The 25,329-nt window shown below is 43.8% G+C and overlaps 1 protein-coding gene across 3 annotated transcripts in view; it reads left to right on the forward strand.

The window, feature by feature from the left end:
• Positions 1 to 22,891, forward strand: part of Pdpr (pyruvate dehydrogenase phosphatase regulatory subunit) — a 44,435-nt gene extending 21,544 nt beyond the window's left edge. For 2 of the 3 annotated variants that reach the window (XM_008772514.4, XM_017601299.3), the window contains 10 exons: positions 361 to 553; positions 3,595 to 3,719; positions 7,042 to 7,197; positions 7,726 to 7,859; positions 8,663 to 8,811; positions 9,438 to 9,550; positions 11,302 to 11,396; positions 12,618 to 12,707; positions 16,041 to 16,223; positions 17,697 to 22,891. In XM_008772514.4, coding sequence (XP_008770736.1) covers positions 361 to 553; positions 3,595 to 3,719; positions 7,042 to 7,197; positions 7,726 to 7,859; positions 8,663 to 8,811; positions 9,438 to 9,550; positions 11,302 to 11,396; positions 12,618 to 12,707; positions 16,041 to 16,223; positions 17,697 to 18,101 — 1,643 coding nt within the window. In that variant the 3' untranslated portion in view covers positions 18,102 to 22,891. The remainder of the gene's footprint in view (positions 1 to 360; positions 554 to 3,594; positions 3,720 to 7,041; positions 7,198 to 7,725; positions 7,860 to 8,662; positions 8,812 to 9,437; positions 9,551 to 11,301; positions 11,397 to 12,617; positions 12,708 to 16,040; positions 16,224 to 17,696) is intronic. The other variant, NM_001107430.1, reaches the window with a different exon arrangement.
• Positions 22,892 to 25,329: the final 2,438 nt, after the last annotated feature.

Raw genomic sequence — 25,329 nt, forward strand, 5'->3', positions numbered from 1 at the left:
TCGCCTTCTGTGTTTTTGTTGTGTGGCTCCTTGCCTTTGTAAAGTATGATTTTTCTGACTCTGAAGGCCAGGCATTTTGTAGGTGTGTTCTGTAATCCCACCAATTTTCATCTTTTAGTAACCAAATGACTCTCAGAAAAGTTTCCTCTAAAGAATTTTTTAAGAGGAGTAAAAAGGGGGTTGGGGATTTAGCTCAGTGGTAGAGCGCTTACCTAGGAAGCGCAAGGCCCTGGGTTCGGTCCCCAGCTCCGGAAAAAAAAGAACCAAAAAAAAAAAAAAGAGGAGTAAAAAGTACAAGTACTTGAAAAGTTTAATTCCCTAAAGGTGAGGACTCTGTTTGGGTTTATTTTGATTGCTCAGAGCCCCTGTTGAGTTCCCTCCTGCGCAGGATGCCAGGATTGGAGTCTGTGGAGATTTTGAAGTTGGTGAATTGCCCTGAGACCTTCACGGCAGACATGAAGTGCATCATGGGCGAGTCCCCTGTCGTCCAGGGCTACTTTGTCCTGGCAGGGATGAACTCTGCTGGCCTGTCGCTGGGCGGAGGAGCTGGAAAGTAAGTCTGTTCTACGTTGTCACCTGTGGACACCTCAGCTTGCTAAGTTCTTCCCTTTCAGATTGTTCATTGTTAATACGGTGTGTGTGCAGACAGTAATGTAAATAACGGTATGTATTTGAGAGTTATTATCTTCATGGTAATTGCTTTATTCATATTCCATAAATGTTACTAAATATAATGCTTTAGGAACTCAGTCATTTAGTTAGCCACAACCTGTGGAAAAAATTTTATTTTAATTTTTCAATTTCAACAAATGTTTTGATTGCGTAAGGTTAGGAGTAGCCAGGTATGGTAAGTGAAATAGGCAATCATGCTAGGCTGTTAAAGTTTTAGTTTAAAAATAGGTTCTTAGAAAAATCAGCTGGGAGTGGTGCTGCATGCTTTTAATCCCAGTTGGGAAGCAGAGGCAGGTGGATCTCTGTAAATTTGAGGCTGGTCAAGACTACATAGTGAGACTCTGTTTTGAAAAAAAAAGCCAGTCACAGAAGGATACAAATATTGTACAGTTCCATTTATGTGGGGGTACTTAGGGTAGTCATAGGAACAAAGAAAAATGGCGGTTGCCCAGCGAAGAGAAAATGTGGAGTTTCGTTAGATAGGTCTGCTATCTCACTCGGTTCTGCAGGATGGACGGAGCTCCTAAGTGGACTGTGAGTGGTTACACAGCCGGGCACGCGCGCTCGACTCCACTGTGCCACACACTTAGCAATAGTTGATCAGCTGTATTCACACAGCTCCAGCTCTTAGGAGGTCAAGCACAGGAGGGTCAGGTGTTCAAGGTCACTCTCGGCAGCATAGGACACTTTATCCTCAGGTTAAAAAGGTTGACTATTGGATATGGTGGCACATGCCTGTAATCCTAGCACTTGGGGACTGATGGAGGAGGACTGCAGTGACTTTGAGACTAGCCTCGACTACGTCGTGATTTCTGTTCAGCCTGGGTTAAGAGTGGGAAAGTAGGGCCAGCATGGTGGTGCTCACCTTTATCCCAGCACTCAGAAGGCAGAAGCAAGAGGATCTCTGAGTTCGAGGCCAGATTTGGTCTACAAATCCAGTTCCAGCTAGGGCTGTTGCACAGAGAAACGCTTGTCTAGAAAAACAAACCCAACAAATCACCCCTACCCCCACTCCAAAACACCTAATTTTAAATTTATATATTGAAATATATTTATATATTTTATATTTTGCTAGTAAATAGTACTATTTATATGTATTTGATACATTCTGGTAAACCTTTTTTAAGGGGTGGGGGTTCAAGACAGAGTTTCTTTATATAGCCCCGGTCCTCTTGGAACTCACTATGTAGACCAGGCTGGCCACAGACTCAGAGATCCACCTGTCTCTACCTCCTGGATGCTGGGACAGAAGGTTCATACCACTACTGCCTTAGCTCCTTTTTTCTTTTTTAATGATTTATTTACTTTTATTTTATGTGCATTGGTTTTTTGCCACATGTTTGTCTGTGAGGGTCCCAAATCACTTGGCACTGGGTTGCAGACAGTTGTAAGTTGCCATGTGGTTGCAGAGAATTGAACTTGGGTCCTGAGGAAGAGCAGCCAGTGCTCTCACCTGCTGAGCCATCTCTCCAGCCCATCTGTTTTTCTCTTTTAAAAAGTGTTTTATTTTTAACTATACATATGTGTGTGTGTGTGTGTGTGTGTGAGAGAGAGAGAGAGAGAGAGAGAGAGAGAGAGAATGAATAAATATGTGCACACATGGGTACAGGTGCCTGTGGTAGCCAGGAGAGAGAGAGAGAGAGAGAGAGAGAGAGAGAGAGAGAGAGAGAGAGAGAGAGAATGAATAAATATGTGCACATGGATGCAGGTGCCTGTGGTAGCCAGGAGAGAGAGAGAGAGAGAGAGAGAGAGAGAGAGAGAGAGAGAGAGAGAATATGAATAAATATGTGCACATGAGTGCAGGTGCCTGTGGTAGCCAGGTGTCGAATCTTCTTGCTGGAGCTGAAGTTAAAGGGTGAGTTCTGGCAACTGAACTTCTATGTGCTCTTATTTTGCTGAGCCATCTCTTCAGCCCTTCTAACTCAGTGTTTTTGATATTTGTAGGGTGAATGAGTTTGGTTTTGTTTTGTTTTGTTTTTCTAATTGTCCCAAAGCAGCAATTTTTAAAAATCCAGAAATAAAATTATCTGCTCTGTCCAAAATCATACTCTTCAAGGATCAAATGTATTTTATCATAATTAAAGTGAGATGGTTGAGTGGGAAAGGGGCTTTTTGCACAAGCCTAAGTTCAATTTTAGGAATCTCTGTAAAGGCAGAGGGAGAGAAAAGACTCTACAGGTATCCTGACTTTCAGAAGTGCCAGCTCCCATCGTATACACATGCACAGTAATAAAAAAGAAAAGGTTAGATTCATGAAGTCTGTTTAGGTGGCTGTGAAAACAGAAGATGTCTCAGAGACATTTGGAGAGAGACAGGGTGAGATAACCATATAGCTGTCTCCAAGTGACTGTTCTGTAAAAAAGGAACACGTTGCTCTCTTCATACATATGGCTTCTATCTTAAACACTTTCTTGGGGATTCTGTTATCAGAGTTGAAATCTACATGGCAGTTGACAACCACCCGTAATTCCTGTCGCAGCAGATCCAGCACTCTCTTCCAGCCCTGTAAGCACCAGCTGTTTTGGCACACAAATTCACATGTAGACTAAACACCCATACACATAAAAATTTTTAAAAATCCTTAAAAACTGAGTATGGTGGCGTTCTCCTGTAATCCCAGGACTCATGAAGCAGAGGCATGCAGATCTCTCTGGGTTTGAGGCCAGCCTGGTCTACATAGTGAGTTCCAGGATAGCCAGGGCCTATGTATAGAGACCCCATCTAAAAAAATCCTCATTGGGGTTTTATGAGAATAGTAGTTGGGTCCATGTTTGTTTAGTTAGGAAATGGGAGGAAACTGTCTAGAGTCGCTCAGCGTCTGTGACAGCACAGTCTTGCTTCAGTGGTCCTTGGTCTGTATAGTACTTGAGTTGTTCTCTCTGTCCCATCTGAGCCCAGCGCTTTCTGTCTCCATCTGAACAGGCTCCTAGCTGAATGGATGGTGTATGGTTACCCCTCTGAAAACGTCTGGGAATTGGACTTGCAGCGCTTTGGAGCCCTCCAGGGCAGCCGCACCTTTCTGCGCCACCGGGTCATGGAAGTTATGCGTGAGTGTTCTTTTATTCTAATTTTATTCGACTCAGCATCTTTTTTTTTGTTTTGTTTTGTTTTGTTTTTTTAATTTTTTTTTAAATTTATTTAATACGTAATAATAATTCTTTGGTTTCCCGGTAAACATCCCCCTCCCCCCTCCCCTTCCTTATGGGTGTTCCCCTCCCAACCATCCCCCCATTGCCGCCCTCCCCCCAACAGTCTAGTTCACTGGGGGTTCAGTCTTAGCAGGACCCAGGGCTTCCCCTTCCACTGGTGCTCTTACTAGGATATTCATTGCTACCTATGAGGTCAGAGTCCAGGGTCAGTCCATGTATAGTCTTTAGGTAGTGGCTTAGTCCCTGGAAGCTCTGGTTGGTTGGCATTGTTGTACATATGGGGTCTCGAGCCCCTTCAAGCTCTTCCAGTTCTTTCTCTGATTCCTTCAACGGGGGTCCTATTCTCAGTTCAGTGGTTTGCTGCTGGCATTCGCCTCTGTATTTGCTGTATTCTGGCTGTCGACTCAGCATCTTTAAGTGGCTTGCTTTACCAGTCAGGGCTTTTCCTTACCTCTAATAACTATTCTGAATTGGGTTTCTTTCTCATCTCTGGTTATTTCGGTCTGAGGGTAGGGATTTGTGCCGTACCTGACACTAGGAGCATTTTCCATGTTGGGCCAGGCTAGGAGTAGGGAGAGGCTGTAACCTGCAAGCTAATGTGTCGCAGCTTCCTGTGTGTCCTAGCAATGCAGCCTTTCGAGTGGCCTTGACGCTACTCAACTTCCCACCTAGGTTGTGAGGTCATTGGGTAGTTTTATCATTATTTTGAGATGGAGTATCATTGAATCCAGGCTGTCTTTAACTTACTATTGCCGTAAACTCCTGATCTTCTTGCCTCTATTTCCTAAGTGCTGGGATTACAGGTGTGTGCCACCAGTCGTGTCCCCATCCCTGTTCCCCACCTCCACCTAGGACTGAGGGCCTCTTGAATGTTAGCAAGTTCTTTACCAATCACCAATACCCATTGTCTGTCTTCTTCCTTCCTTCCTTCCTTCCCTCCCTCCCTTCCTCCCTCCCTCCCTCCCATCTGTTATGTGTAGTTGTGTGTCTGTATGTGTTGTGGGTACACATCACAGGGCAGGGCAGATGTGGGGTCAGGACAGTTCTGTAGAGTTGGCCTCTCCTACTACACAGGTTTCTAGGGATTGAACTCAGGTCCTCTGGAAGAGGGGTTAGTGCTATTAAACTGAGCCATCTCTCCAGCTCCAAAAATAAAATATTAAAACAAAAAAGGGACAGGAATTAATTTGGATTTTAGCTTTGTTGTGTGAATAATGTTACCTTTCAGATTGCATAACTACCAAATGAAGGTGTCATAAACCCTCCTCAAAAGAGGTTACATATTAAAGGTAAAGTCTGTAAACCATGAGGGTCCCTGAAGCACAGCAAAGAATCAAGTGCCTTTTTACACCGTCTGTAGCTCCGGCTAGCCTGGAACTTGCTGTGTAAAGCAGCTGGTCTCTAACATGCTTTTTCCCCCAAGGTAGCTTCTCACTGTATTCCTAGCTGGCCTGCAACTCACAGAGATCTCCCCGCCTATGCTTCTTGGGTGCTGAGATTAACGGTGTATGCCTGCATACCTGTCTTTGAACTTAAAAAACAAAATCACCTGTGTCCTCTTTAGACACAGCCTTCATCAAGCTAGGTGCACACTTTTTAAAAAAAAAAAAAGTTTATTTATTGTATATAAATAAATAACTGTCTTCAGTCACACCAGAAGAGGGCATCAGATCACATTACCATGTGGTTCACGGCCTGGGAATTGAACTCAGGTCCTCTGGAAGAGGAGGCAGTGCTCTTAATTGCTGAGCCATCTCTCCAGCTCTCGGTGCACACTTTAAGATTGTATTAGCACTTGGGGAAGTGGAGCAGAGGCAGACAGATCTCTGTGAGTTTGAGGACAGCCAGGGCTACACAAAGAAACCCTGTCTCAAAACCAGACCCTCCCCACCTCCTCAGAAAGATATTGCCTTCATCTATGCTTTGGAGTTTTGCAAGATTTAGACCCACTTTCTCCTATTGTTTCTGCCTACTAATTTGGAACTAAAAATGTAAACAGGTGTAAATTGCTTGCTAGTGTTTATTAGCAAGATAGTGCCAATATTTACACATCTTTCCTTCTTCTGAACTAGACGTTCATTGGGTGACAGCAGACACTTGAGCTATTCCCTTGCTAATTCTTCTCTTCTGAGTTGGAGTAATTCCAGGCTGTTATGGGTGTTGGTTACTCAGTTCTTCTCAGTTCAGTGGGTGACTCTGGACTTTGACAGACTTCATGAACCCTCTTCAATTAATTAATTAATTAATTAATTTTAAAACCGCTTCTGTGTAGTCCTCACTGTTCTGGAACATGTTCCATAGACCAGCTGACCTGAACTCAGAGATCCACCTGCCCCTACTGGGATTAAATCGTGTGCATTTCCATTGCTAGGGTTTATGTTTTGTTTTAAATTTATTTGCAAATGTTATATGTATGCATATTTTGCTTTTGTGTATGCCTGTGTACCACATTTATGCCTGATATCTATGGAGGCCAGAAGAGTGCATCAGAACCCCTGGAACTGGAGTTAAAGGACAGTTGTGAGCCACCATGTGGGTGCTAGAAAATGAACCCAGATCCTCTGAAAGGGCAGCCAGTGCTTGTACTTGCAGAGATGTTGTTCTTACCTCCACCACACCCCTTTTTTTATGGTAGCGGGGACCGAACCCCAGAGCCTGATGCATGCTAAGCAAGTACATCTGTCTCAGTGCTTTGTTTTTGATTTTTTTACTCTAAGATGGGGACTTGCTATGTTGCAGTCCTAGTTACTTTTCTCTTGCTATGAGGAGACACCATGAACAAGGCAACTTATAAAGGAATCATTTAACTGGGGGCTTGTGCATAGTTTCAGAGAGTGAGTCTGTGACTGTTATGGTCGGGAGCGTGGCAGCAGGCAGGCAAGATTGTATTAGAACAGTAGCTGATTTATATCTGCAAATTAGAGGTGTGGGCTTTTGAAACTTCAAAGTCCACTCCTAGTGACATATCTTCTCTAACAAGGCCATACCTTCTAATCCTTCCCAAAATAGTTCTACCAGCTAAGAACCTAACTTTCAAATGTATGAGTCTAGGGGGGCCATACTAATCCAGTTCACCACAAGTTGCCCAGGCCTTGCTTGGCTGGAACCTCGTTGGTAGCCCAGGTACACCTTGAATTTGAAATCCTACTTAGTGACCCAGGTCTCTGGAATTGCAAGCCTGTGCTCCAGGGCCAGCTGACAGACTGTTTATCTGTTCTAGCTCTGATATACGATCTGAAGGTTCCTCGTTGGGATTTCCAGACTGGAAGGCAGTTGCGCACATCTCCTCTTTATGACCGGCTGGATGCTCAAGGAGCCAGATGGATGGAGAAACATGGATTTGAGAGGCCAAAGTACTTTGTTCCACCCAACAAGGGTAAGAATGTGTCTGTCTGTCTTTTTGATACAGAATCCCACATTTTAGCCTAGAACTTAATATTTCAGGTTGGCTTTGAATTCTCATCAGTCCTCTTAATTTCAACATCTCAAGTGCTGGGATTACAGGCAGAAACCACCACCCTTTGTGCGCATGTGTGTGCACGCGTGTGCGTGTTACATGTGTGTCTGTGTGTTTCTGTATCCTTGTGTAGACCAGAGATTTGTGTTGTTTTCTCTGTTGTTCTCCACCTTACTTTTTCAGACAGAATCTTACTTTTTCTCACCTAGCTTTATAGATGCACACTTTATAGAGCCAAACTCGTCTTCATGCTTGCATAGCAAGCACTTGCACTACTGAGGCAGTTCTACCCCCTTCTTAAAACTGGTATTTAATAATTGCCTGTAGCTAGAATTATTCCTGAAAGGAAAAATGTCTTGTAGGCCATAATAAAATATATGGGGACGTCTCAGTGTCAAAACTCTTTTTCGTTCTACCTTGTTTTTTTTTTTTTTTTCTGTTTCATAGACCTTCTTGCATTAGAACAGAGCAAGACTTTCTACAAGCCAGACTGGTTTGATATTGTGGAGTCTGAAGTCAAATGCTGTAAGGAAGCTGTGTGTGTCATTGACATGTCTTCTTTCACAAAATTTGAAATAACTGTAAGTATTTGGGAACCAAAACTTTTAAAGTTTGGGGAAAGATTTTATACTTATTGAGTGTTTTTCTTTTCTTTCTTTCATGTTAGTTTTCTCCTTTTCCCCCTCCCATCCTTTTCCCCCTCCCTTCCCTCCCATCCTCCCACTCTCCCTCCTTCTCTCCCTCCCTTTCTCTCTCTCGGATAGGATTTTCTATGTAGCCCTTACTATCCCAGAACTCACTTTGTAGACCAGGCTGGCCTCCAATTCAGGGATCCACCTGCCTCTGCCTCCTAAGTGCTGGCATTAAAGGTGTGCACCACCAGCCCAGCAAGGATTTGTTGTGTATGTGAGTGTTTTGTCTGCATCTGTATCTGTACACCAGAAGAGGGCATTGGATCTCATGGGCTCTAGTTACAGATGGCTGTGGGCCACCCTGTGGTTGCTAGGATTGAACTCAAGATCTCTGTAAGTACAGCCAGTTTTCTTGACCACTGAGCCACCTCAATAGCCCCGGAATGCCTGTTTTTCATCTGATATTTCAAAACTGCTTCTGGAAGAACTCTACACTATTTTAGTGTTTCATCTGTATAATCATGTTTTTCTGAAATTTAGCTCCTGTAACAGTTTGTGATTAACTTAGAAAGGCTCATTTACTTTAAGTACTGACAGTTAGACTTCCTTGTAGCTTCTTATAGGAAAGTAAACCGGCAAGTGGTGTCACATAGGTATTGTATCATTGGATCTCCTCAGTAAGGAGCAGTGCTGCATGGTCATGCAGCTAGGTGCTCCTCTGTTTACTGTCCGCCTTATCCCTTTCCTTGCAGTCCACTGGGGACCAGGCATTAGAAAGTCTGCAGTACCTTTTCTCCAATGACCTAGATGTGCCTGTAGGCCACATTGTTCACACTGGCATGCTCAATGAATATGGAGGGCACGAAAATGACTGCAGCATTGCTCGCCTGACCAAACGCAGGTGAGTTGACTGCTACGTCCTTCTCTTCCCTCCACTAAACATAGTTCAGGGGCTCTGGGCGAGAGCACTTAATATTTCTCTAGAGGCCACAGTTCTAGGGACCAAACTATTTCATGAACTGTCTAAATCTCTAGTCACCTGTACACAAATCAGCAAAGGCAAACACAGAGAAGAACCACAGGGTAGCTGTAGTGTCAGGAGTGTGAAGGCTTAACACAAGTTTGGGGCCAACCTGAGCTACTCGAGGAGTTCCAGGCCAGCTTGGCCTATAAAACGAGACTTTGTTTAAAAACACAAGAACAGAAGAAGTTGTACTTTGTAAAACTGGGTGTAGTCACCCTGATGGGAAAGGATTCTTTATGAATGTTAGTAAATCTGTGTAAATTTGATATTATTGGTGTAGAATCTAGAATGGTGAAATACCCTTCCTGAAAGTTAAGAGATTGTTTCAGATGCACCAGAAGAGGGCATCAGATCTCATTACAGATGGTTGTGAGCCACCATGTGGTTGCTGGGATTTGAACTCAGGACCACTGAGCCATCTCTCCAGCCCCAAGAGATTGTTCTAAGTTCTCTATTCCTTTTCTGCCTTTTGGTTTTGATTATTTGGGGGTTTTCATTTTCAGTTTCTTCATGATCTCTCCAACTGATCAGCAGGTCCACTGTTGGGCCTGGCTTCACAAGTACTTGCCGAAAGACAGCAACTTGCTGCTGGAAGACGTCACCTGGAAGTACACAGGTGAGCCTTCCCTGGGTGGGCGGCCCGGGAGAGCAGCAGGTGCAGACGAGCTTCTGCTATGTGTCCCTTACTGATCTTTGACTTTACAAGTGAGCATCAGATTAGTGTTAACGAGACACACTGGGGTGGGGCTGCAGAGATGGCTCAGTCGATAAGAGCACTGACTGCTCTTCCAGAGGTCCTGAGTATCTGCATACATCCATAAATGCAAAACACCCCTGCACATAAAACAAAAATACAAACATCATTGGTACTGGAGAGATGGCTCAGTTAAGAGAACCGGCTGTTCTTGTAGAGCACTCTGGTTCACTTCCTACCATCCTCATGGCAGCTCATATCCAGTGGACTCTTGTAGTTTCCACGGATACTCCATAATGTGGGGCACAGATGAATGTGAAACATCCATGAGCATGTAACAAATCAGCAGATCTTTAACCCTTAGCTACCTGTAATGGCGCATATCTTCAGTCATAACATCCAGGAGGCAGAAGGAGGTGGATCTTCCTGAGTCTGGTCTACATGACAAGTCGTAGGACAGCCAGAGCTGACCCATAAAAACAAACTGTAGGGGCTGGGGATTTAGCTCAGGGGTAGAGCGCTTGCCTAGGAAGCACAAGGCCCTGGGTTCAGTCCCCAGCTCCGAAAAAAAGAACCAAAAAAACAAAAAAAAACAAACAAAAAAAAAAACCAAACTGTATACTCCTTAAGCAAATAAATCTTTAAAGGAAAATAAGACACTGTGAACACAGATAATTGATCATTCAATTTATTTATTCAGTTCCATCCCTGGGAACCACACAGAGGAAGTAGAAAAGTGGCTTGTGTTCATCTTATAACCCATTCATCTTACCTAGACCTTCATTCTGATTAGCAGCAATTATGATTAGCTTCCTGCCACCAGCTTGGCCAAGTACCGAGTATTACTGAAGGCTGGTTGTGTTCTAGCCTGTACTAGAGCAGTTATCTGCAATTCTGTCACAGGCAGCAGAGTCTAGGATGGAGAGACAGTTCTCCAGATCCTGTTCTGGGATGGGAGTTTCTTCTATCCTGTAGGAAGAGAAAGAGAACCATAGTTGTCAGTATGTGGCCAGCCATGGAAGTGACCTCTTGGTTAGATCTTGGTCTGGTGACCCTGATCTTGCTGCAGAGACTGTAAGATACACCCTTCCTGTGAACTTTGGAGAAGACCCACACTAGCCAGGCAGCCTCTTCACACCAGCCAGTCAGCAGCTGCATTCAGCAGGTCTGTCGGCGGACTGTGTACCAGAGCCCAGGTACTTGCCATTGAACCTCAGGTCCCTAAATAAAGGGACATTTTTTATAAGTCTCACCAGCTGTAGACCAAGTTCTATATGGATATGTGGTTAGCTGAAATGCCAATTTGACAAAAATCTAGAATCACCTGGGAGATAAATGTACTTGCCTGTGGGAAATTACCATGTCAATTGTGGTAGAAAAACCCACCCACTGGGCGGCACCATTCCCTGCCATGGATCCTGTACTATTATAAGCAGTCTGCCTTTGCCAGTACCCAGTTGTAGATGTCAGGCCAACTGCTGCACACTTCTGATGCCTCCACGACCCCGCCGTGATGTACTGACCTTGAACTGTAAACGAGAAAACTATCCTTTAAGTTGCTCTTGGCAGTGTAATCTATGACAGTAGTAGGTAAAGAAACAAGGACAGTGGACAAGTTCAGAAGAAACTGTTCCTCTGGAGAGGCTGGACATCTCTTGTTCTTTACCCTATAGCCCTCAATCTGATTGGCCCTCGAGCTGTGGACGTGCTGTCTGAGTTGTCCTATGCCCCTATGACTCCAGACCACTTTCCAACTCTCTTTTGCAAGGTAGGTGCTAGTAATTTATTTTTTTGTGATCAGAGTCTCAGTTAGTGGATGCAGGTCTTAAACTTGTTATGTAGCTGAGAATGACCTTACACTTCTGATCTTCTTCCTTCAGTGCTGTGAATGCAGGTGTATGTATGTGTAATTGATTATATGAGAATCAACCCATAGATTCATGCATGCTAGGCAAGCATTCCCACTAACTGAGCCACATTCCCAGCAGTTCTGTTTTTTTAAATGTTAAAGACTGTTTCTTTTATAGTGATGGCAGGTTCTTATTCTTAATATGGTGTTAATACTTAAACAATGTTGTGACCTTTATTAAGCAAGCAAAATGACCAAGCAAATTTTATTTTTTACTTCTAAGCCTGCTTTATTTAGTAAGGATTAGAATATTCCCTGAAGTATATTTAATGTCTTTGAATGTCAGGTCAGGTATGTATATTTTTTGGTTTCTGTAGCACCTGAATTACCTTAAGGTAACAGTAAAATGCACACCGAGGTCAGATTTTTTTCTCTTTGCATTTCCTGTTTTTGTTTTTATACTTATAAGATTGCATGTGTGCCATCTTCAGGGAACCCTAAACAAAAGCAACAAGTTGCCTGACACACACTACAACCGAGTGACTGAATGCTTTGCAGGAAGCAGTCACTCAGCCACTTCGGACATGCACCATCCCTGGAGGAACTGGAAAGTTCAAACCTGAGTTGAGATTCTCAGAGCAAATTGCTTAGTAATTTCCTCTGTTCTCCCAAGCAGAGCAAACTCCCATGTTAGTGAACAGACCCCTCTACAGTCTTTGTGCTTTAAAAAGTGACCCAGCCCATCCAGCTGTGGCTGGCGATGCCTTATCTTGTCAGATTCATGTGGAGGTGGCTCATGTCAGTGCTGGCTCACACCCGCCCGTTATAGAGCAGTAGTTGTACCCATGACCTTTTCAAGGCAACCGAGTCTCTGGTCCCAGAGTATATGAATTCTATTCTGTGGGCATTGTCCTCTTTGTGTCAGATGCCTGAAGCTGGCACATAGAGTTCCCCAGAGAAGACACTTGATTGGTCTTCATTGTTCCTTATGTTACTCGGGTAACGCAATTGTTTGAGCATGAGTTGGTAAAGAGAAATGCTTTCCTTGGCTATAGCCCTTCAAGGGTTTAACAGAGGGTGGGTACTGACAAGGTTCCTGTCCCGAGGGACTAGTGCTGACTGCTTTCTTTTTCTTTGCAGGAGATGAGTGTGGGCTATGCAAATGGGATCCGGGTGATGAGTATGACTCACACAGGAGAACCAGGATTCATGCTGTATATCCCCATAGAGGTGAGGGGGCTGGGCAGGGCTACCAGGTTCCCAAGATTCCTGAGCACCAACAGATTTAGAATGGTGTATCCCATCTAGTCTCGGGCAGGCTGCAGGGAAGACGTTTTGTCATTTTTAATAGTTAATGTTGAAGAGATACATGCATGGAGCACAGAATACCTGGGTTCTGTCTCCACATCCACATGGCAGCTCACCGCCCGCCTCTGACCTCCAAGGGCACCAGGCACATACATGGTACACACACACACACACACACACACACACACACACACACACACACACACACACACACAAGCATGCAGAACACTCACATACATGCAATAGAAATAAAATGTTTAAACATCTACTGTTTTTCTACTGTTTTTCTAGCATGTCAGTCCTCAGTTTGATCCCTAGTACTATATCAACTGGGCATGGTAACACATGCCCATAATCCTAGCACTGAGAAGGTAGAATTCTGCAGGAGTTTCAGTCTAGTCTGGGGTACATGAGACGCTAGGAATCCCAATACCAACACAGTGGGCTAGAGATGACTAAAGATGGCTCAGTTGTGAAGTCTAGGCTCACAACCAGAAAGTCAAATACCAACATGTTTTAAACCTTATACAATCAGTTATGTAGATAGAAACTGCTCATCACCTTCATAAGTAGCTTCCATCAACTAGCAACAGCCTAACAGCACTATTTTACTAATTCCTAATCAGTAATTCTGATGTGTATGCAAGTAAATTCAAAGGCACAGAAGGGGGAGCACTTAGCACCTTTGGGAGTACATGTTTTGTTTTATTTATTTTTTTGTTGTTTTGTTTGTTTTTAGAGACAGGGTTTCTCTAGGTAGCCCTGGCTCTTTAAACTTACTCTGTATAACAGGCTGGCCTTGAACTCAGAGATCTGTCTGCCTCTGCCTCCTAAGTGCTGCTATTTTTTTTTTAAATGGTCTTGGTATTATAGCCCAGGCTGGTCTCTACCTCCTCAGAGCTAGGATTATGAGTGAGGTGAAATTGAAAGCCGCTCTACAGAGCCGGCAGGCTTATCTTCTCGCTCTGAACTTGGCCTGAGTTTTCTGGAGCGCTCATTCCTGCTAGTCTTGGAACAAGCTAGACAGGCTGCTGCTTTGTGTCCTAATACTTTGTTTTCCTTCTGGCCTCCTCATGCTCACTGCTGTTCCCTTTCAGGCTTCATATCACCTCCCCCAGCTCGCACATGGACACCTATGTGTATGTGTATATGATTTATTACTTGTCATATGTTTGTATGTGCCTGAGTTTATGTATGGTCCATATGTGGAGATACACCAACGAGACCAGAAGAGGGGTGATATTCCCTGGAAATGAAGTGACAAGTGGTGGTGAGCTAATGGTTGCTGGAGCCAAGCCTGAGTCCCCTGGAAGAGCGAGTGCTCTCACCTGCTGAGCCACCTCTCCAGCCTTCGTAGCACAGTGTGCTTTGCTTTGTTTCTTTGAGATAGAGTTTCAAAATACAGCTCTGGCTGTCCTGGAACTTACTATGTAGACCAGGTTGGCCTTCAATTTAAGAGATTCCCCTGCCTCTGCCTTCTGAGTCCTGGGATTAAAAGTGTGTGCACCATGTCCTGTCACATCATTTCTTAGACCTTATTTAAAGCTGTGTGTCGTCTTACCTGTCTCCTTGCAGTTTATCTTTTTTTTTGTAGCACTTACCACTATCCAATAATATTACTTGTGTATTCCTGAGATCTCCTTTGAAGTTTTTATATCCTATCACTTAAACAAATAGGTATTGAATCCTAGTCAGGGTAGATGTTTCCTGGAGTTCTGGTCATATCCTTCCCTTTGACCATGCTACCTTCCCATCCCCCATCTCCCAGGACAGGCCTGGCTTTGTAGCCCAGGCTGGCTTGCAACTCTCCATTCTTGCATCAGGCAGGAATGGCTTCCATCCTACCAAGGCTTCCTCTCTCCTATCACCTGCACTCTTGACTTTCTAGTGTGTCTGTGTGTCAGGGCATACCTATATGTGCATGGAGGTCAAAGGGTAAATCTTTAGAGTTGGTTCTGTGCTCACTTTGTGGGATTCAGGGATCAAACTCAAGCCCTTACGTAGGGCACAACCTCAACCACTGACCGTTTCATCGGTCTCGTTTTCATTTCTCTTCAGCCATGCACACACTTTCTTCTTTTTTAAAGGTGGGGCTTAGTTTGGTTCAGTTTGAGTACTGTCCAGTGGACAGTAAGTTATAACTAGTTACATTTCATCCATAGTCAAGAAGCGGAGAAATTAATTTATATTTGTAGGTGCTTTAAATATTTTGAACATAGTAATTTTATATGCGTGGGTGTTTGCCTACATGTATGTCTCTGCACCACATGGATGCAGGGGCCATGAAGGCCAGAAAAGTGCATTGGATGCCCTGGAACTAGAGTTAAAGATGAAAATAGTTAAACTATTGTGAGCTGTTAATGCTGGGGATTGAACCCAGGGTCTCTGCAAAGGACAGCAAGTGTACTTCAATCAGTGATCCACTTCTCCATATGTGATACATTTTTCTTGGTTGTCATTTGATACATAGCAAGAGTCAGCCACATGCATGCTGGGCAAGTAAGTGTTGTCCCACTGAGCTTTGTAACTGCTAGGAAGATTGTGTACCAACTGAGCTGCATGTCTTCAGCTTTTAGGTTGTTTTTAAAATGTTTTTAATATTGTGCTGGAGAGATGGCTCAGTAGTCAAGAGCACTGGCTGCCCTTCTAGAGGTCTAGAGTTCAATTCCCAGCAACCACATGGTGGCTCACAACCATCTGTAATGGGATCCGATGCCCTCTTCCGGTGTTGCTGAAGACAGCTACAGTGTACTCATATAAATAAAATAAATCTTTTTTTAAAAATGTGAATATACCTGTTCAAAATGAACTGTTAAAAATGATAAAATCCGGGGGCTGGAGAGATGGGTCAGTGGTTAAGAGCACTGACTGCTCTTCCAGAGGTCCTGAGTTCAAATCCCAGCAACCACATGGTGGCTCACAACCATCTGTAATGAGATCTGATGCCCTCTTCTGGTGTGTCTGAAGACAGCGACAGTGTACTTATATATAATAAATAAATATTATTTAAAAAAAATGTTAAAATCCAGGTTGGAGAGATGGCTCAGTGGTTACGCACACTGGCACTGTCTGTCTGTCTGTCTGTCTGTCTGTCTGTTCTATCTATCTATCTATCTATCTATCTATCTATCTATCTATCTATCTATCTATCTATCAATCATCCTTTCCCTGCAGCTTACCTAAGAACCAATGGGATACACCACTTCAATTAACTAGAAGGCTCACTAGTTGCTAACTTTTCTTCTCTTCATATAGTATGCTCTGCATGTCTACAATGAGGTGATGAGTGTTGGACAGAAATATGGAATCCGGAATGCTGGGTATTACGCTCTCAGAAGTCTCCGAATTGAGAAGTTTTTTGCTTTCTGGGGTCAGGACTTAAACACCCTCACCACGCCCCTGGAATGTGGAGGAGAGTCTCGCGTGAAGTTAGAGAAGGTATTTATCCATCCAGATCTCCATGTGTCTTAGCCAAGCATCTGTGATGTGTCTAAGAATAGGAGGAGCTGAACAAACCAGGAAAGACAGGGAAGTGCTGGCCAGCATCAGGTAAGGCACAAGGACAGGTGTGTCCTCAGGACAGGAGACTGACCGTGGGATGCACATTTGAGACGGAATCCCAATACCCTGACAACACCTGCGTTACAGTTTTTAGTCGACTGTGGTCACAACTAACATTGTGGAGGCAGCACAGCATTTTTCCAGATTAATCCTCTCACAGCCAGTTGCCTCATTTTTTCTTAAAATATATTTTTAACTTTCAATTATGTGACTGCATGTATGTCTGCATGAGGTATATGCATCTGAATGCAGTTGTCAAGAGGCCACTAGGAACAGAGCTTGGGGTCCTCTACAAGAATCCTTATTTCTCCAGCCCCAGGTAGTATTTAGAAACTGTAGTTCAAAAGGTTATTCTCCAGTCTTCCTTTCTCTGAACCTCAACCAGTGTCCTCTGAGAAGCAGCAGTTTGTTCCTGTCCTAGAGAATTAGAATGTGCCAGTGCCAGTGCATGATCGCCCTGCCCACTTTCAATCTACATGGGGCTAAACTTGCACCTTGTTGTGTTTACAACAGCACTTCCCTGACGTACAACTGTAGTGTCTCTGTTCTTTTCTGAGACAAGGTCTTGCTATTTAGTCCTGGCTGTGTGCCCTCATGCCAAGATAGTACTTATTTAGTCATTCTTACTTTTGGCCACTGCATATAACTAGACATAAAAAATTACACACAACTCTTTTGTGTGCTGTGAAAATGTTAACTTATTTAAAATGACCTGTCTTTTAATTAGAGATAATCACTACTACGTTTGTTTACCTGTATATATAATAAATATATTGGGACATTCATGTGCAGGACTTTTTGTTGGAAATACACAAAGGTTACCTACCTCTAACTCTGTGGAATTGGTTCTTTGCTGCCAACTTTACTTGGGTTCTGGGGCTCAAACTTGGGTTTCTAGGCTTGTGTAATAAGAGCCTTTACCTGCAGAGCCATCTTGCCATCCCTCTAGCAAGTATTCTCAACTAACTTTTCAGTTTTTCTAACAGTCTTTGTTCTGTGTAGGCTCATGGTTGAAATCTTTTCACAGAACTATGTATGTACTTCTGCTGTTAAAATTCTTTGGTGTCTGCAGTGTGCACAGCTTTTCACAGTGCCGCCATTTTCTTTTTTTTTTTTTTTTTTTTTTTTTGGTTCTTTTTTTTCGGAGCTGGGGACCGAACCCAGGGCCTTGCGCTTCCTAGGTAAGCGCTCTACCACTGAGCTAAATCCCCAGCCCCAATGTGCCGCCATTTTCTAAAAGCTAGCAGTGGTGTAGTCAAACGTGTGCTGCGTACCCTGTAGTCTCCCTTACACGCCAGGGCTGCCTTCTAGACTGGCCTCTCAGGGTCTTCTCCCCTTTTCCTTTCCTAGGGCATAGACTTCATCGGTCGGGATGCCCTGCTGCAGCAAAAGCAGACCGGGGTATATAAACGCCTCGTTATGTTTATTCTGGATGACCATGACACAGACCTGGACTTGTGGCCTTGGTGGGGAGAACCCATTTACCGGAACGGAAAGTACGCTGGCAAGACCACCAGCAGTGCCTACAGCTACACTCTTGAGCGCCATGTATGCCTGGGCTATGTACACAACTTTTCTGAGGACAGCGGGGAAGAGCAGGTGGTGACAGCAGATTTCATCAACCGAGGAGAATATGAGATTGACATTGCAGGACATCGGTTTCAGGCCAAGGCCAAGCTCTACCCCGTCACCTCTTTTTTCACTCACAAGCGTAGAAAGGATGACGTGGAGCTGAGTGACTTTCATGGGAAGTAATGCAAGACTTTTTCCCTTCCTCCCATCCTCTCACCATGAGGAGCATCGTTCTGGGAGCTGACCTTTCCTCTGTCCCTGTCTCCTCACTGAAGAAGGTACTTTGTCCTCTCCTAGTTTTTCTGTTTGACCTAAACCCTTTTCCTTGAAAGCCTGTCTTCCCATTTTCGCTCATTTGCTGTTACCCCTCCTAATAGTCCAGGCTCTTCTCGTCCCTCCAGCAGGCTCACATTCCTACAGTGGCAGGCAGAACCCACTTGTGGAGTTGTATTAAGGTGACAGACGGATATGTAAATTCATTGTAAGGCAAGTTGGTATTATTTAAGTCTTAGGGTAAAAATCCATTTCCCTTCGGCTTAGTCTTACAGAGTAACCTGTAAATATGGTAGATTATTTTGTGTCTGATGCAGCCCTGGGAATAACTTCTCTTAACCGTGCAGACGGTTTTTGTTCCACTGTGCTGTAGGTTGCCACCTGTACCTCTGAACCATCTACCTCACCAATGAGAGGGGTTGTGTGGACACTGCCTGCTCTGTGGAAGGGCGCAGTAGTTAACCTGGCATCCTGTGTTCCCCCAACTTTGTCCTTAGAGGTTTGTACCAGGGCAGCCTGCCTGCAGCTTTCTTTATTTCCTGCTATCTTGTATTATGATGTTTTTAGCTGAATACACAGGTATGCCAGTATTTGAAAGAAGAAACAAGCCATGCTGCCTTTTGTGTGGCTTTCCCAGCAGGAGCAGTGTGAACTCCGATGCTGCTTTTCTTTCAGCTGATCATAGGTCAGCGAGCTATCCCTTATTGATTTCCTCAGATGACTTCTAGCCTCATCTGTGCCTTGTATAGCCTGCCTACAACCTCAACATCTGTTCTTAGCCTTTTAGAAGAGGAAGAGGGGATTGGTGGGTTGTCTTGGGTGATTAAGTAAACCATGCTGTTCATACTGCGTTCCAGAGAGCTACCAGAGTCCCAAGCTTTACATCCCTAGCATGAGCAAAGCCACAGACGACTACTGAGGACTGTAAGTACAGTGCAGCCGGAGACTGCTTTCTTTTGTTTCCAGGCTCCCCACCCTTACCCCCGGAGCCCTGTCCTCAGCCTTCTTGATAGAATCTCTGAACTGGAAAGTGAGTGGGGAAGCCACCAAGTGCACCATACATTTCAGTGCTGCCGCCCTTTTCTTTTTGTGAGATGGTTTCACACTGGAGCTCAGGCTAGTGATCCTCTTGCTTTAGTCTCTCGAGCACTGAGATTTCAGAAATGGTGACAGTGTTTTCTGAAGCTGAAACTTGGATGTCATGGGCTGTTCTATATAACAACACTGAATGTTGATCTCATATACAAACTGCTGCCGTCTTTGAGAACCTTTAATGCTCTCAGCACTCGGGGCGCAGAGGCCAGCGGATCTTTGTAAATTCAAGGCCAGTCTGGTCTACAGAGTGCGTTCCAGGAGAGCCAGAAATACAGAGTAACCCTGTCTGGAAAAATCAGAAAGGAGAGAGAGGGAGAGAGGAGAGAGGTGAGGAGAGAAGAGAGAGCAGGCCAGAGTGCAAGCGCTAGCCTTTAATTCAACTGTGGTTCTCAGAAACCTGGAAGCATTGGTTCGCTAAATGACATTAATAGAAATCCTTTCATTTTTTTAGAGCAGCTGAAAATTCTCAAGTGTCTGTCTTTGACATTTCTGTAGACTTGCTCTTTTTATACATTTCTTGCTATTTTCTTCAACTAGGCCACTCCTACTTGAGATTTAATTGATTTATTAAAAGGACACACAATTAGAATATGATGTGAGGAGAATTAGTATTTTGGAAAAAATATGTATTTAAGAGATGAGAGGAACTGTTTGTAGGCAAAAGAAAGGAGGAATACTGCACCAGAGAGCTGAGCCGGCAGAACAGGCTCTCAGCTGGCCCGGGAAGGAGGAGAAGATATGCACAACTCCAGGCACTGGGTGCTCTCAAATATGGTTGTTGGTTGTAACAGTCTCTGTGAATGAAAGTTTATTTGGGATTGAATACAAAATAGTTTTTTTAAACCTATGCAATTAATAGTAAAAAATGTAGCAAGCAGCAGGTTTGATCTTTAACTATGGAAGTGGTACCATTTAAGTTCCAGAAAAACTTCCAAAACAGTTATAGTGTAAAACTGGGTACACCACCGTCATGTTGTTACTACCATTCAGGAACAAATAGCATCGAGTGTTTTCAGCATAGTTTTTGATTCTTTTTTTTTTTTTTTTTTTTTTTTTTTTGGTTCTTTTTTTCGGAGCTGGGGACCGAACCCAGGGCCTTGCGCTTCCTAGGTAAGCGCTCTACCACTGAGCTAAATCCCCAGCCCCTATAGTTTTTGATTCTTTTCTGCACTTGTTAACGTCTAGCTAACGATTAAATTGGAGGGAAACAGCAGCTTTCTGGTAAGTCTTCAGCTAGAAGTTCTGTTGTTGATATCAACAGAGCTTGTAGGCTGCTTGTCTTGCTGCAGTTTTTTCTATGCTTGATGTCTTAAGTACCTTAGATAGTCGAGGGAGCTGTCTACCTGGATTATCTGACCCACCAGTGTTGGTAGAGCGCACTGGGCTTCTCAGGAACAGATGCACGTTGCTAGCAGAAATGGCAGGTCTAGAGCAGTGATCCTAAACTTGTGGGTTGCAACCCCTTTCGTGTCAAATGACCTGACCCTTTCACAGGTCTCCTAAACCACTGGGAAGCACAGATATTTACATTGTGATTCATAATAGCAGCAACATTGCAGTTCTGAAGTAGCAATGGAGATGTTATGGTTGGGGTCACTATAAATGTGAGGAGCTAGCCGTATTGAAGGGCCACTGCATTAGAAAAGTGAGAGGCGCGACTGGAAACCTAGGACTAAGGAGGGACAGTCACTATACAGCCTTAGTTGTGCGACACTCGATTCATGGACACTGAGGTTACTTCAGCTTGCCTTGCATGACAACACACACTGGGAAGCTGGTTAGCCTTAAGGAACTGTAGACTCTTCCATTTTAGGTGACGATTCTCTGGAATGATCTTTTACCACATCTACTTCCCAGAGGTGAGGGGTTCCCTGTTCTCTCCTTTGATTAGATTAAATCTCTTTGAATGAGGTAACAAAGTAAATAGAGTTGGAAGTTTTATGTGAAGCTTTATGAGAATCCCTCACTGTAGTTTTGGTTCTTCTGTGGATTCCCACGGATCTTATTATTCCTGGACTCAGCATCATTTAGCACAATTCTAACCCTGGCTTCCTCTGGTCTCCAAGAGCCCATTTGTGTGGCAGTGGACTAGAGCCACTTCAGCTTGGCACTGAGACGTACGTTAGCTCTGGCCTGTCTCTACACCAAAGGAGACAAGGCTGCTGTGCCCAAGTAAAGGGTAGGTTTCAGCATTAACTGCTCTGTTTTTGGATGTGGGTGCAGTACCAGTGTGGGTTCCGATGGCAGGAACTGAGAAATGTATGCTTGGTTCACTGAAGACTCACAGCTTTCATTTTCACATTTACTGCCCTCTACCTTATGAACACATTTGCTAGCAGGGGAAAAGTTCTTCACCGTCTTTGGAGAGAATTGTATGCCTTACAGGATTGGCACTAGCCCCGGAGACTGACCTGGATAGCAGTTCCATCATCCTGTTTGCAGGGGCGAACCACACATTTCACCTGTGTGTGCTGCTTAACTTCTTGGCCAAGAAACAGATTTATAATATGTAGGACAATGAAGAAAAACCTCTCATTTGTTCATTTTCTGCATCCCAACACCTCACAAAATGTTGGTAGGCAGCGTAGTATCACAAGTACGCTTTCCCGATGCCGCTCATCTTGTTCTCACATCTGTAGGCACAGCCGGGGGAGGAGCAGGTGAGTAGGTAGAGTGGTGGCTGAGCTCGGCTACAGCTGAGCTGTGGTGGTTGGCAGCACCTCCCTTCTTCTGCTGCTTTCCTTTGACCTCCAAGGTGCTGATCTGTGAGCCCCCATTTTCATGTCAGTATGGGGCTTTCTTATGCAGTCCCTCAGCAGTCCCAGCGCCAGGTACTGTCACGAGGACTGAGGATTCCCACCTCTGCCATCTCAGTCTGTCACCCATCAGCATTCCCTGCATACGACTCTTGGCCTCTAAGTGGTTCTCCATATCTGAATAAGTATACACACTTTCTTCATATTTTGATTCACCTGTTTTTTAATCTTTGCAAACATCTACCTCCTTGTCTTTTTGTCTGTGAATAACAGAATATAAGAGGAGGGGGGAGTTATTTTATTATGTTTCAAAAGATCTATGCCACAATTTCTTTTGCACACCAAGAACTGAAGCTTGGAGCACTTCTCAGGCCAGTTCTAGTGCCTTACACTCCAGGATGTCCAGCGTCGGACTGAGGTAGGAAGAAAGCAGGATGTTCAGTCTGTAGGTTCTCATCCCCCACATCAGCCCTCCTTGCTCTGAATAACCTAGGGGTGGGGTAGGAAGTTCTGCAGCTCATTTCTCTGAAAACTTTTCTAGCTCACACTTAACTCTCTGGTCAGTGCTTAAGACATAAGGCACCAGAGCAATACCATAAAGTTCTTAAGTTTGCATTTACGTGTGGTTCTGCTCAGCTCCCTTCTGTTCTGTGTAGTATCAGCATGTGGTCCTGAGACATTCTAGATATTGGAGTAAATACAAACTTCAGAGCAAACTCAGCAGACTTTGGACACATGGGATAATTGTGCATTTTATGACCAGAATTATTTCTAGATGGCTGGATTTCAATTCAGAGTTCTTTTCATGTATTAGGTGTACAAATGAATAAAAAGATGTTTTTATAGCAATTGTAATGCTCACTGCGAAATGTCCTTTAATGGTTACTTGTTATTTGCCTTCTCAAAGGTTTTTAGAAACCAAGGTAAGGAAGAGATAGGCTGCTGTGCAATCTGAATGTGGGAAAGAGTGACTATGACCCACTACCATATGCATGTAAGCAAGCCCATGTTTATGTAAAAGGGGAACAAAGGTTATTTAGCTGGAGATGGTTAATATCAAAGCTCTAAAATGATGTAGCTAAAACCTTAACAGATAACTTACAAATTTTTTTAAAAAATTTATTTATTATATAAGTACACTGTAGCTGTCTTCAGACACACCAGAAGAGGGCATCGGATCCCATTACAGATGGTTGTGAGCCACCATGTGGTTGCTGGGAATTGAACTCAGGACCTCTGGAAGAGCAGTCGGTGCTCTTAACCACTGAGCCATCTCTCCAGCCTTTCTCACAAATGTCTTAGACACCTAGTCTGCCCAGTGGGGTACAATGCCTCTCACTATTTTAATATATTTAATAAATATACTGCTGAAAATACTGGCCATGATCCCTTTGAGGTCAGCTGGTAACATCCCGGGATATAAACCCGAAACTCACTCGGTAAGTATTCCAGGAAGAAAAAAATAGTCATTAAGAATACAGACATTTTAAAGATTTTATTTTAAAAGGGGGCCCGGGGTCCTCTCCCAGAGAAATACACTATTTGAAGTAGTGGGCCTTTCATCTCAATCAGCAATATAGACTAGAAAATGGTTAAACTTTACACAGTAGCGAGGGCCTGAGATCCTAGCACTACAGAAGTGGCAAAGGCATAACTTTCAAAAGTTCATGGCTACCCTGGGTTACTTCTCTTCCACATAAATATAAGAAGAAAATTCTTTGAGAAACTTAAAATGCTTTTAAAATGATTATTTGACTTGGCAGGGGTGGTGCATGCCTTTAATCCCATGGAAGGCAAAAGAAGGTAGATCTCTGTGGGGAAAAAAGGAGGGGATGCCGCTGGAAGGACTTTATCACCAAGTTTTAATTGTAGCCTTGCCTGATTGTCTCCTTCAAGGTAAAATGAGCAGATGTCTTTAAAGACAGTGAAGTATAACTGGGCGTGTGGTACATGCCTTTAATCCCAGCATTCAGGAGGCAGAGGCAGGTGGCTTAAGAGCTATACAGAGACCCAACAATCACCCAAACAATAACAAAAAACAAAAAATATCAAAACAGACAAAGCCAAGTATGCATACCAAGGCATATACTTTGCTTACAGTATACCACATTGGGCTCTTGAAAGGTGTATTCTATAGGACTTTCATGTCCCTAATAAATACTGAACAGTTTAAAAAGAAATCTATTCAAACACCTTCTCAAAATTTTAATACAATAGACTTGAAAGGTCTTCCAGTTTGCCCCAGGCCTAAACAAAATTTCAAGAAATTTACATGTAATATTTGTACACAAAGTGTACATGTGAAAGTCTGTGGACAAACTGTCAATTCTCTTCTACCATGGGGGTTCCTGGGGATTAACTCTGGTCCTCAGCCTTGGTAGCAAGTGCTTTTCCTAATTTTAAAGAATTTTCTTAACTTATCCCACGAAGATTAAGGACAAACCCAGCTGTCCCCCATACCTGTTATAGGACCTAACTGGATCAAAACTTGTACTCAGTCAGACAGGCTTGCATACACTGTAATCTCAACATCTGAAAGGTAGCTGGAAGCTCAAGGCCAGTTGCAGCTACACATCGAGCTGGCAGCCACCTTAGGCTACCCAAGACTCTTAAAAACTAAAACTGTGGGGTTGGGGATTTAGCTCAGTGGTAGAGTGGTAGCAAGCGCAAGGCCCTGCGTTTGGTCCCCAGCTCCGAAAAAAAAAAAAAAAAAAACAAACAAAAAAAAAAAACAACTAAAACTGTTGGTAGAAGTGGTGGTGCTATCCCTGGGGACCCAGAGGCTGGCAGATCTCTCAGTTTTGAGATCTTAAACAAAGACTGTACCCCAAACCAACTCATCAGACAGAGCTGCACACAACTCTCAATTCCTTGTCTGACTGCTATTGATCTGGTGGCTTACATCCATCTATGACCCACAGACTAAACCCTCTCTCCCAGGAGACCACAAAGTCGAGCATAAAGTATGTGTCTACTTGAAAAAGACCATTCATTCGACGTAGCCTACAAGCCTACAGTCCTGACTCTTTGCTCAAGCACTCTTCCATACCTAAAGGGAGTTTGGATACAAGTTACCAAATACAGATTTTTCTTGGGAAGCTTTAGCCCTGTATACATGAACCTCTGACCCTTCCAGAGGGCTCCCCACTCCCTGATCTCTTTCCTTAGTCCGCCCAGCTTTGCATTAGTTTCTGACACTGCATCTTCAAACACAGTCACCAAAACTTGCAGTCTCTTCTGTAGTCAATAGGTTTCTATGTATCAGAATTACAACTACTTTAAAGGCA

Source organism: Rattus norvegicus, chromosome 19 (assembly GCF_036323735.1).
Source record: "Rattus norvegicus strain BN/NHsdMcwi chromosome 19, GRCr8, whole genome shotgun sequence".
Taxonomy (NCBI): domain Eukaryota; kingdom Metazoa; phylum Chordata; class Mammalia; order Rodentia; family Muridae; genus Rattus; species Rattus norvegicus.